Consider the following 12956-nt stretch of genomic DNA (forward strand, 5'->3'; position numbering starts at 1 on the left):
AGAACATGCATACTAAACAATGTCAACCAATATCATGTTCATAAATAAAACAGCTGGAACTCTCATTGTAAACCACAATAAACAGCAAACTTCAAAAATTCTGACTTTCTTATCGTCACATCAAATGCTGCCAATGTCTGCATATTCATGATCCGTCATAAAAAGAACTACAAGGAAATATTACACTTTCATAACGTTTGAATGTTGTCATAAATTTCGGTACATGTACATACCTGTGTTTTCGTGTTCGTATGAATCAGATCAATGTGAAAGATTTTGGTAATTTTTATATTGTGTTATTGTTTGTGAACTTGTATGTAAATGGCGGGTTGTGCAATGTGGCGTTAATGTCGAAGAAATAAATCAACTCTCTTAAAATGGTCACATCAATTGATACCTATTAGATTTTATTGCTATACTCTTTCATCTTGTTTTCTTCATACAGATCAGATATATTTTGACCGCTAAGCTTTTTGAAATTTAAACTGCATGCGATTCTTAAACATATCTTTGAAAATACAACATGTAATATGCATCAATGACCTAGCCAGAAACTATTAATACATGTTTCAGCAAGTGCCTTTTGCCCGTAAGATTCCAGATTCCTTGACATCAGAAAAAGCGTAAGAAAAAGGTAAAAAAAAAAAAAGGGGGGGGGGGTGATTTCCTGCAGATAATTTTTTTTATGACAAACAAGTATTATTGCAACTTGATATTTTTATTTTTTTCTAGGGTTATCTTTCTTTCAAAAGCGAGAAAAGCTAATACATTTCGTACAGAAAAAAAACCCCAAAACATCTACATGTAATTACTTGTTGACGCTTTGTGACTATGAAGCCTTTTTAATGAATGTAAACACAGCGCAATAAAATTGAAATAATCAAACGTTTTCTTGAAAGCTCTGTGTGCTGTATATGCCATATTTTTACGCGATAACTTAATTCCGCGTTGCGATCACTAAATGTTTATCAGAGTTAAGCCTATATATGTCTGAAAAATAAAAGCAAGGTTCTAAAATACGCGAAATGTTCTTCTTGCAACTTTACGCGGACATCAATTCTTCGCGTTTAATTAGAAATCTACAGTATCATGGCGAAATACATGTAATACTATTAGTTCTTCTACCATTTTTTTTTAATTACTTATATTCATAATGATAATTTGTAAATGATTCATCAAGTTTGTTCGTGCAATGAAATATATGACAACTAATAATTAGATAACAATTATTGATATATATGGATGATAATTATACCAAGTGCAAGTAATATGCTGCAAATTGTTTGCACAACGTACGATGGTTAGTAAGTAAATTATCACAGACACGTATACATCAAAAGTGCCGTAAATCTTCTTTTGCAATCTGCCAAAAAATAAAGAATGTTTCCGCAAACCAGGTTAGTTCTGAAGGCCTTCTTGGAGACAGCATTATAGTTCAGACTTGATGAAGTCAGTCAGTAATCAAGCTAAAAACTAATTAATCTACGGCCCTTTAATGACCCGCCTGATGAACATGACTTGTTAGAACTCTCTTGCAAAACATACCGTAAATAATGAAAAAAATAAAAACTAGCACGTCATAATGGTGCAACGCGCCATCCTTTACAAGTGACCTGACTGATTCAACACTAAAGAGAGAGTACAGTAAAACCCCAAAACCATAACATTAGCAGCTAACTCATAAATTGACAACACAGGGTCAAGCGTGTAAATTTCATTGCAGTCGTAATGGAAGCAACGATCAACATAATTAATTAATTCTAGTCATGATTTGAAGTTCGTTGCAATGCTTGACTTCCGATCTCGCCACGCATCGATGATTTGGTTATGACCTTATATGGTAATGGAGTAAATCGCCATCATCGAACATTGGGGAAATTTGCATAATGTCGAATTTTTTTTTCTTTTATACTGTCTTGTATTATAAGTGCAGTTAACACGGTGTCATTATGTTAATAAGATTTTTGCCTTGTCAAACAGTTTGAAGTCTTTATCTCTTTAGATGTACCGAAGCATTCCTTTCGTAACGTTTCGGAATTTGGAGTTTGACATAGTTGGTTCGGGTCCTTAGTACGTCATATGAAGAAATATTGCTTCCGTCAAATTTCAGATATTTCTTTTGTTGTTATTGTGTTTTGAATCGTGCACTGAAATTCAATGATTTAATGTGTAACCATATCTTCCTGTCAAGGCTAAATAACTAGATTTTTTCTCAACCGATCGCGAGTACATTGTCAATTCACGCATGCCTAGCTCAATTCCACATTTACTTTGGCAACTTGGCTATGCCATTTTTTTGACAATGTGTAGCTGTTAGCTTGCATCAATTTAAACAAAACATCGTGGAAATACAACAAACTGATTACTTAAATAGAAATATTTCTTAATATGCACACAATACTCAAATATTACGTAAATGTGGTACACATTTTTAAAAAATCCAACACACACGTGGTAAAATATGTTTGACGTTAACCAGCACATGATAACAGTGGGGTTATATTTCTAATGTTAAATACTAAAAATACAAACGCACTGCAATCAACTGTACTTATCATATTCCTTAAACCAACGTATGTGAGCAGCCACCTTTTTTTGCGAAGTTTCAGAGATACAATGGTTTTTGAGGCGACTAATTTTAGCGATCGATATTTTGATAATCGGAAAAAAATAGCATAACAGACACGTTTGAGGATCAAATTGCAGCGAGAAATGTGCGCGACGACGAGGCTCTTCCCGCAAAAGTTATGTGCACGCGAATTAGAATTGATTAACAGTAGATTGTACATATGTAGAATACAACGATGTCACACTACATAGGAATTCGATTGAATATCGTTAAATAGCGCTTTATGGCGTTTATCATGTGTAAACGCCTATTTAGAAATATGGTGTTTGCTGTTTCTTCTAAACGGACATTATTTAAAGGGAAAACGTTTTATATTCAAACGCCTATGCATGAGATAAAATTATTAAATCGTCTGGACTAGGCTTTTTCTTCTTACATGTATCAGAGCAAAGTACTAGTAAATTGTTTGGAGCACCTGAAACTAGTTCTCACATGTACGTTTAGTTCTCAAAGTTCACTTGTAAATTGCTTGGAGCACCTGAAACTACTTCTCACATGTACGTTTAGTTCTCAAAGTTCACTCATAACTAGTTTAATTGCTGCATTACAAGAAAAGAAGCTATTTTGCATATCATCTTTTAATTTTTATAACCAACGCAGGGGATTATTTTTTCCGTATTATTACAGTTGGTTCCAACACACATGACTATGGTGTTGATTTCTTTATGGTTACTGTTAAATAGTTAAAATGATGAGTTGAGAAGAATGAAAAAAAAATTCCAAGAATAGGTGACTTTACAGTCTACGTTAAACTGGTTCCAACGAACGTGCGTTTGTGTAACTAAATAGCCAAAATGATGCATAAGGAGAAAACAAAAAGAGTATTTGATTTTTCAGTTTACTTGAAACTGGTTTCAACACACGTGCCATGCATTTGTTTGTAGTTAAGTCCTCCAAGTTCAATGATAACTAGTTACAACGGTGCACTGGGAAGAAGAAGAAGAAGAAAGAGAAACACGTTCTGCAATACATCTTCTTATTAGTCACTTCACATATTCCCTACAGCCAATCATCGGTAAAACCACAAACGTTGTTAGGAAGAAACCACAGCCGCAAATCGATTTGTCTGATTGAACATTTAAACGACTTTGATTTATAGATTAGGAAACGTCACTTCAGCGTTTGAGTACACGACAAACTGAATTGGTTAACACGCATTGGTTATGTCTTGTTTTGATGATGTCAGTATTTATATTTCTGAGATGCTGTACTAAGTCATACAATGTAGTACAAATAGGCCAATTATAGATGCCACTTGAAAGCAAAGAAAGTAAATGGGCCATTTACAGGTGCATAGGCCAAATATGAAAACAAAGAAAAACATGTTTTTATCCTGCTTCGAATTCGTATCATTTGTGTAAAATGTGTTGTTGTTTTTTCATCGAACAAAGTTATATTACATGTGTTTCAAATTAATAGGCTATCGTCATATTGTAATCAGAAGGTCAATTTATTTTCAGGAAAAAAAAACAACAAACTTTATCATAAAGCAGATATGGTTCGAACAATATTAGAAACTGAGAAGATATACGTTTCAAATAAAATTCAAAACATTAACGAAATTGCAGTACAAGCAAAAAATTGCGAACTCTTGACATTAGTCATACCTGTTAGGTTTTTTTTTTATTATTATTATTTTAGTCTGTGTAGATTAAAAGCCTTTTGGCAAAAACAAAGTTAATTTAGGGAAATGGGTTATTTTTTATTTATTTATTTTTTTACAAAAATGCAGGCAGGTCAAAGGTCGAACATTTATTTCTGAAATAAAGCTGCATGCAAAAACATATTTTGTTTTATTCTCTTTCCAGCAATAACAAGCATTTCTATGATGACCGAGACCGATCTCTATATGTACATGCATTACTAAGCATTTTTATAACAATAATATACAGTTATATAAAAGCGTGTATACATCAACATTGACACACCTATTGACTAATTCTTGATTCAAACAAAACCAGCATGATTCATATTTAGCCTAAAACATATTTGATCCAACACCTTATAAAACTTTTTTTCAATAAAAGATATATATGTCATATAATCGATCAATCGATTGAATATCACTAACCAGAAATATATATGTTGACTGTCATAATTACGAATCTCGCGTTTGATTTGATGTATGTATGTGTATAAATAAAAACAAAAGTAAAATGTCGTCTTACGCAAAATCCCGCCCGCATGTAAATCTTACTCATGGAATTAGTCTACCTCCCGTACATGCAATATACATCAAATTCATCACTCAATATGAATTATAGCCTTTGTTGAATTGCAATAAAGACATAAAAAAAGATATGAAAAATAGCATCAACGTTGAGTGAGCGTTTTGATTCTTTTCAATTGTTATTTAGCATTGTCATACAGATATATATGCTAACACGGGAATAAAAAATATATGAAATCATTATCAAAACTCTTAACTCTACTAGTACTTCAAAGCAGATAATTATACAAAAAATAATATTTCCATGAAGTTAGGAGAGTGATTCAACCTTTCAAAACAAAATCGCTAAATGTATTGAACTATCATTAAATATCACACGATTGTTTAATTCTGATTAAAATTATCAAAGCCACCATCATAACGGCGCTTTGCTTTACTTTTAAATAAACATCATTGTTAACGTAGTGTTTTTACAATCGGTATCATTAATGTCGTTTAAACAAACCCCCCCCCCCCAAAAAAAAAAAAAAAAAAAAATAATAATAATAAAATACCAAAAAGCAACAACAAAAAGCAACCAACCTTATAAGCAACAAAGCAACATCCAATTTACCTCACAGAAACATATTAAAGATAAGAATATACGTGGAAAACGTTTTCCAGCTTACGCTAATGATAAATCTATCAGTGTACTGCCGATGTGATTTACCAGCCATAAGGCCGAAGTGTCCCCATGTTAGACAAATATTTTCTATTGCTCACACCGAATAAGTAATTAGAGAAAGGTTAATTAATTTGTAACGTTTAGGAAGTTTGATAATCAAAATTCAAATTATTTGGAATCTCTTTTCGCTCTCGAAGGGGTACGGGCTTGTCAAACACATCAGGAATAAATTAATTCGGCGATTGACGGCATTCATTTGTTGAAATTAATGAACCTGCATAAATTTTCAAAGGATATAAAAGGAGAGACGTGTTCGGTGATAGTGCCATTGAACCTCTCAGTATCTGTTCAGTAGCCACATTGGATCCTAAAAGCTCCTTGTGGTTTCAAACATGGGAAATTTACAGGTTCTAGCGGGGGTCATATGTTTGATGATCTCGCAATGTTCGGGCTTCTTCAATCCGTCTATGGTATGTCAATATTTTTTTATTTATTTTTTTGTTTTGCACTTTTATTTTTACTTTTGCTATCTTTTAAATGTATCATTTCCGCAAAATATTTTTAGGATAATTTCCTTTAACAAAATCGGTTAGAATAATTTGCAGATATGATTTTAATTAGTTATATCTTAAGAGGATCTAAAAAGTCAGTTTCATTTTCATTCGTTTTTAAATTGCAAGAAATACTATTTCGGATATTTCCCGTCAGCATATTTTTCATAAAATTACTTACACATTTGTTTGATTCATTGTTCATACTGTAGAGTAAATATTTCTTTATTTTTCTTTACAGAAAAACTCTCTGGCGCAATCCATCAGTCAGTCCGTATCCAAAGCTGTAGCAAATAGTCAGAACCAAATGTTAGTGGCTAATGTTGCAAATGTCGGCTCCATGATCGGCACACAGAACAACGGACCAGTCCAGAATTTCAACAAAGGACACTCAGCCCCCAAGCAGCCAAAGTTGCCCAATCTTCCAGCTGGAATCAGTTCGTCTTTTGCGAGCAGATTTTCTGCCGGTAACTCTGCTGCAGCAGCTCAGCAATCACAGAACTCGTACCATACTTCGATGTCTGCTTCGTCGTCTAGCTCACAGCAGCAACAACATCAGGTCAACGAATACCGCAAGCTTTTCGGTATGCTTGCCTCTTTGACCCAGAACGGACACAACCATATGTCGCACTCAGGCAATGTTATGACAGCCGAAACCATTCTGGCAAAGATGTTGGGAAAATCTGTCAACATGAAAGCAACTGGGTCTTACTCTAACCAAGCCAAGCTGAATTCCCAGATTCAACTTATCCAGAACATGATCCTCGAACTGATGAACTACAGAAAGCAACTTAATACCCCCAAGGCAAAGAAAAATCCACTGACAGTCTTCATGAAAAGCTACGATCTTCAGAAGAAAGGAATGTTGGAAACCTTCTTGAACTTAGTCAGAAATCACCAAGTACAACAAGCTGTAGTGGACAACTCCGTGTACAGACGAGTCAGCTCTACCAACAAGAACTCCCACAACACTATTGTTTTCGCTAAGAACGCCAACGTGCACTCTCCAGTGGGAACCCAGCACAATGCCCCGATGTACCCAGCGCCAGCACCGACGACAACAACAACGACAACTACCACACCTGAACCAACAACAACCACGACTACACCTCCACCAACCACGACAACTACTCCACCACCTCCACCACCCAAGTACGTCCCTCCCCCTCAGTATCAGCCTCCACCTCAGCAATACCAGCCTCAACCTTACTATGCTCCCCAGTATGTGAACCAACACCAAAACATCAACAACAACGTGAATATTAACAATAACGGAGGCGCTCACGCAATGAATGCTCATGTTAACATTGGGAACAACCAGAATCAATACGCTGGTAGACAAGGATATTATCAGGGACCTCCACCTCAAGGACCTCCACCTCAAGGACCTCCTCCTCAGGGACCTCCACCTCAAGGACCCCCACCTCAAGGACCTCCTCCTGCTCATGGACCTCCTGCTCAGGGACCACCACCCAAGGCACCCTGGCATCCTGCTCCAGGACAGCCTAACCAGTACCAAGGACTTAATAACAATGTAAACGCTAATAACAACGGGAGAGGCCCAGCCAATTTCCATGTAGGTATTCACAACAATCAAAATCAATATGCTGCTGGAAATGGCTACCATGGCGGACACGGTGCTGCTCAACAAAGCGGTGGTCATGGTGGTGCTCAGCAAGGTGGTCATGGTGGTGCTCAGCAAGGCGGTCATGGTGGTGCTCAAGGAGGTCATGGCGGTGCTCAAGGAGGACATGGTGGCGCTCAGCAAGGTGGTCATGGTGGTGCTCAAGGGGGACATGGTGGTGCTCAAGGAGGACATGGTGGCGCTCAAGGAGGACATGGTGGAGCTCAGCAAGGCGGTCATGGTGGTGCTCAAGGTGGCCACTATGGATCATTCTGGCAAGGAGCTCAACAAGGAGGTCAAGGAGGTGCTCAAGGAGGACAGGGTGGTGCCCAGGGAGGACATGGCGGTGCCCAAGGAGGACAAGGTGGTGCTCAAGGAGGACAAGGTGGTGCTCAAGGAGGACAAGGTGGTGCTCAAAGAGGACATGGTGGTGCCCAAGGAGGACAAGGTGGTCATGGTGGTGCTCAGGGAGGACAAGGTGGTCATGGTGGTGCCCAAGGAGGACAGGGCGGTGCTCAAGGAGGACAAGGCGGTGCTCAGGGTGGACATGGAGGTCATTTTGGTGCCCACTGGCAAGGAGTGTTTGGACAACAAGGAGGAGCCGGTGGACAAGGTGGTGCCCGAGGAGGTCAACACGGTGCTCAAGGAGGAGCTCAAGGAGGAGCTCAAAGAGGCCATGGTTCACCTGGTGCATATACTAATATGCATGTTGACATTCACAACAACCAGAATCAATACAGCGGTGGAAACGCCAATCAATACCAAGGTCTTAACAACAATGTCAATCTTAACAATAATGCTGGCCCTAGCTCTAGATACCCTGCTGGTCAACCTAAGATGCCCAAAGCTCCAAAAGGTGGTGCTAGCGGTGGTGCTGCCGGTGGTTATCAGGGTGGATACGGAAATAACCAAGGAATGAATAACAACTTGAACATCAATTTGAAGGTACCAAGACCACCAGCACCGAAGAAATCTGGACCAAAAGGCGGAGCTCCAAAAGATCCCAAGAAGACACACATTTACATCAATTTCCACGCTCCAATTGAGAATGGTTTCTACCCTGCCGTAAATGCCGGGCATGGAGGACCTCAACCAAAGGCTCCTGGAGGAGCTACACCCAAAAAGGGACCAAGACCAAAGGGACCTAAAGCAAAATCACCAAAGAAAGGACCAAAGAAGGGACCCAAAAAATCACCTAAGAAAGGAGGAGCGCCCAAGAAAGGCCCCAGGCCAAAGTCTCCTCAACCTAAAGCTAAGGGACCTAAAGGACCCAAAGGACCTAAAAAGGGCGCAAGACCTCCAAGCGGCGGACCTCAGCCCAAAGGCGGACCCCAGGGAGCATACAAACAAAAAACAACCTTCCATCAACTCCAACATGGTAAAATCCCAATCAACTTGGTCATCAACAACAACTTCCCACAGAATATGATGAACATCCACGGAAACGGCAATAACGCTGGCGCGACTGCTCTCCATGCACCAAACAACAACGCAGGAGGTCACCAGGGTGCCAGCTACAACGGACAATCTGCTCACGGACAGCAAACACAAGGAGGTCAAGCTGGAGGACAAGGTCAAGGTCAACAAGGCGGCCACGGGCAGCAGGGTGGTGCTCAAGGACAACAACAAGGAGGCGGACACGGTCAACAGCAAGGCGGACAACAAGGCGGTGCTCACGGTCAACAACAAGGAGCCTCTCACTGGCAACAAAGCGCCGGGCAATACAACGCGCATTACAGTTCAAAGAAAATAGTCCATGAAACAGTCTTGCCTAAAAACCGGGTCAAGATTGTTGGAAACAAAAACAAAGTTCGTACATTCGCTGGTTTGGAGAACCAACTTCAGAACCTTCCCCAGGGCTCTACAGTGAAAGGACCACAAGGATCTCAAGGTGGACAAGGGCAAGGACCATCAGCAAGCGTTAACGTTCACATGCAACAACTTTTGCAACTTCTTTCCAACACTCACGCAGGTCAGGGAGGACACGGTGCTAGTCAAGGCGGAAGTCAGGGTGGACAAGGAGGAAGTCAGGGTGGACAGGGAGGAAGTCAGGGAGGACAAGGCGGAAGTCAGGGAGGTTCTCATGGCAGCGCTTATGACATTTACGCACAACAACAGATGGCATTCCAAGCTTCACAAGGCGGAAGTCAGGGTGGTGGCCAAGGAGGAAGTCAAGGCGGCGGTCAAGGAGGAAGTCAAGGTGGCGGTCAAGGCGGAAGTCAAGGAGGTTCCCAAGGCAGCGCTTATGATATGTATGCTCAACAACAGCAACAAATGCAGGCTGGACAACAAGGAGGACAATATGGTCAGCAACAGCAACAACAAGGTGGTCAACAACAACAACAGCAACAACAGGGCGGTTATCAACAGCAACAGCAACAACAACAGCAGGGCGGCCAACAGGGGGGACAGCAAAGCATGATGATGTCTCAAATCATGGAACTGGCTCAACAGGTTCTCGCCGGAGGGCAGGGAAGTTTGCCACCAGCCACACAACAAATGCTTGACGCTCTTATTGCTCAAGGAAACGCTGGTCAACCTATCGCCCCAGACCAAATCAATATGATGATCGAAGCTCTCACTTCTCAATTACAGAGCACGAATTTCCTGGGAATCGGTGGCCAGGCTGCAGGTAGTCAAGCGTCTTCCTATGCTGCATCCAGCGGTCATCACGCCAGTGCACATCAAAGTAGTTATTCCGCCGGCCATCACCAACAGTCAGGAAGCTATGCAGCTAGCCAGGGTCAAGGAATGCAGTTCATCGATCCAGTTACCAACAGCGCTGTACCAACCGTCGACTTCCTTGGAGGCATGCCTCAAATGGCTCTCTATGAAGCAGGCTCAGTCGTTGTTCATAAGAAAAAGCCTTAAACCAGGGGAGGAAAAACAGCTACCAGAAAAAATAAACCACCATCATCTGTCAGCCATTGTTAGGGGAAGCTAGGACTTGAGTCTTTCGTTGTTATTTATTTTCGATTTTACCTTGCCTTCCTCGAGCATGGCTGATGTATCGAGCTATTTAGAAAAAAAATCACCAATGGATTAGATGAACTGGTAACGTTGGGTTCAGGGATTTCACGGGCGTTCTTGTCCGCACCGGATACAGTATTAATTGACAGTTAATAAGTTAATATCATGTAATTGTACATTAACATGTAACCCGTTTATGTTAATTTAAGAAGACAGCAACGTCTCGAGTTGTGTGTGTGTGTGGTTCTGTGTGTATGGATATTTATTTTGTTACGAGTGTTGCGAGAAGTTGTGCCAAATCTTGTGATGACGTGTGAAATCCGACGGTCTCACTGTTATGTCAAATAAAAGAATTGAAAATCTTAATATTGTCTTCTTCTTTTATATACTTTGTTCATACATATAAAGCATTCGTTGCAATCAAATAAAAAATGAAATGGGAAAATTCTGAGAAATTCTTATGACATCACAATTGTGTTGCTTACACCGAAATGTTTATGCTTCTTTAAATGCCAGTTTAAAACTAAACTTGAAATGCATAAATATTGTTAACAAAAACAGCGATTCATAAATATAAACAACTGTTTGGTTTTATTAGAGCAAAAATAAATCTAAAGAAAAAAAAACACAAAGAAAAAAATGGCAGATTGGTCACAAAATGCAAACAAAACCCATACATTTCTTAGTTCTTAATTTAAAAAAAATGTTCATTTAGAATATTTGATATTACAACATAATCTTGATTAAGTTTTGATAATAGATTTTAAAATTTATTTAATGCTTTTTATTAAATCATTAGTTTATTCCTTTTATAATTGATTTTATTACTAAAGAAATGTTAAAACGTGTGTGAAAATAAGCGAAGCAAAGGGGCTCAAACTAAGTAATAGTAGCAACTGTTCTCTAAAAATTAATTTAAAATTCAGCTTATTAGTATTCGTTAAAAACACATGTTACAACCGCAGTTCATCAGTATGTCCATCAAATGTTTCATCGCAATGAGGATATAATAGACATCTCAAGATCAATTCATGCAAATTTATTAAAATATGTGTAAACCAAACAATCATTTTATTACCATATAATAATCACACTTAAGCCTCTTTGTGTTTGATTTCCTCTTTTTCACTTTATTTCCCTGAAAATTACAAATGCAAGCAATGCTAATCGAAGTCATTTTCAACACGTAAAGGCCAAAGGATCTCCGAAATGACGTCACGAAGCCATTCGGTACCATTTGGAAACCGTGACAGGACATGACCTCCCGATAAATACCAACACGGCGGTCGCTTGTTTTTGATGGACATGAGGTCAAGCTCATTAGATTTATTATCAAGGATGCATGTCGAAGGCATTTATGTAGATTTTTATTTATTGTTAGTTCATAAAATATTCATCATTAGTCTGAAAGGTATCACTTTAAACAAGAATTCCTGTCAAGTAAATTATGTAGATTTTTTTGTTGGTGTTTTGAATAATTAATTAATTATTTGACAATGAGCAAAGCATTAAAATTAATTAAAACAGATGTTTTAAGGTGTTTTTTATAATGTTTTCTCGGAAGACAAAAAAGATGAAAGAAAAGGCATGTCATTTCTTTTAAATTCAATTTACGATACTCAGATCTTTAAAAGTACACCAACGTAGCTTTTTCTTGAGTTTTTGTTTAAACGTTTAAAATTTCTTTGTATGTTTTCTTCTTATTTATTTTATTTATAAAACAACACTTTTTGAACGTTCAAGGAAATATCAATTATTTTCTTTGTGAAAGACGCATAGCCATACGTGAAACTAAATCACGTGTAAATCGTTTGATTTTAATTTCACTTTTGCACACCGGGAATCTAAACCTGTTTTTTAATTTAAAAAAAAAACCCAGAAGCTAATGATTCTCCGAAAACAAAACCACAATTGGGAATGCAGGAAATATATTTCTCTACAACACTGCACTGCATGTCAGAAATTACTTAAGAAATCGTATCACACAAGAAGGTAAAAACCGAGTTAACCTTGCATAACTACAACATTAGATTGGTGAAAAAATATCTTTAAATGCTTTGTTTTACAAAGCGTTGCTGTGCTTAGATTTGATTCAAGTCACATTTGTTGTGATAATGACAGATCAAATGATGAGAAAAAAAATTACAAATTTTTTAAGCACTTTTAGCACATGAACAAACCATTACATGTGTTGTATTAAGTTTCTCAACACAACATCAACTTGGTGAGAAGGCACTCACATTTTCTATCAGGGTGTAGTTATAAAAATTATCAATGGATTGTGTTTCTTTTAATGTTTATTTATTTATGTTCTTATTTATTTGTTTATCTTATTAATCATTTATGTA

At 38.2% G+C, this 12956-nt stretch overlaps 1 protein-coding gene across 1 annotated transcript; it reads left to right on the forward strand.

The window, feature by feature from the left end:
• Positions 1 to 5809: 5809 nt before the first annotated feature.
• Positions 5810 to 10940, forward strand: LOC128169409 (hornerin-like). The gene is made up of 2 exons (XM_052835564.1): positions 5810 to 5933; positions 6256 to 10940. Exons 1-2 carry the CDS (start codon positions 5856 to 5858, stop codon positions 10507 to 10509), a joined length of 4332 nt encoding a protein of 1443 aa, XP_052691524.1. The 5' UTR covers positions 5810 to 5855; the 3' UTR covers positions 10510 to 10940.
• Positions 10941 to 12956: the final 2016 nt, after the last annotated feature.

This window comes from Crassostrea angulata, unplaced genomic scaffold, assembly GCF_025612915.1.
Source record: "Crassostrea angulata isolate pt1a10 unplaced genomic scaffold, ASM2561291v2 HiC_scaffold_127, whole genome shotgun sequence".
Lineage (NCBI taxonomy): Eukaryota > Metazoa > Mollusca > Bivalvia > Ostreida > Ostreidae > Magallana > Magallana angulata.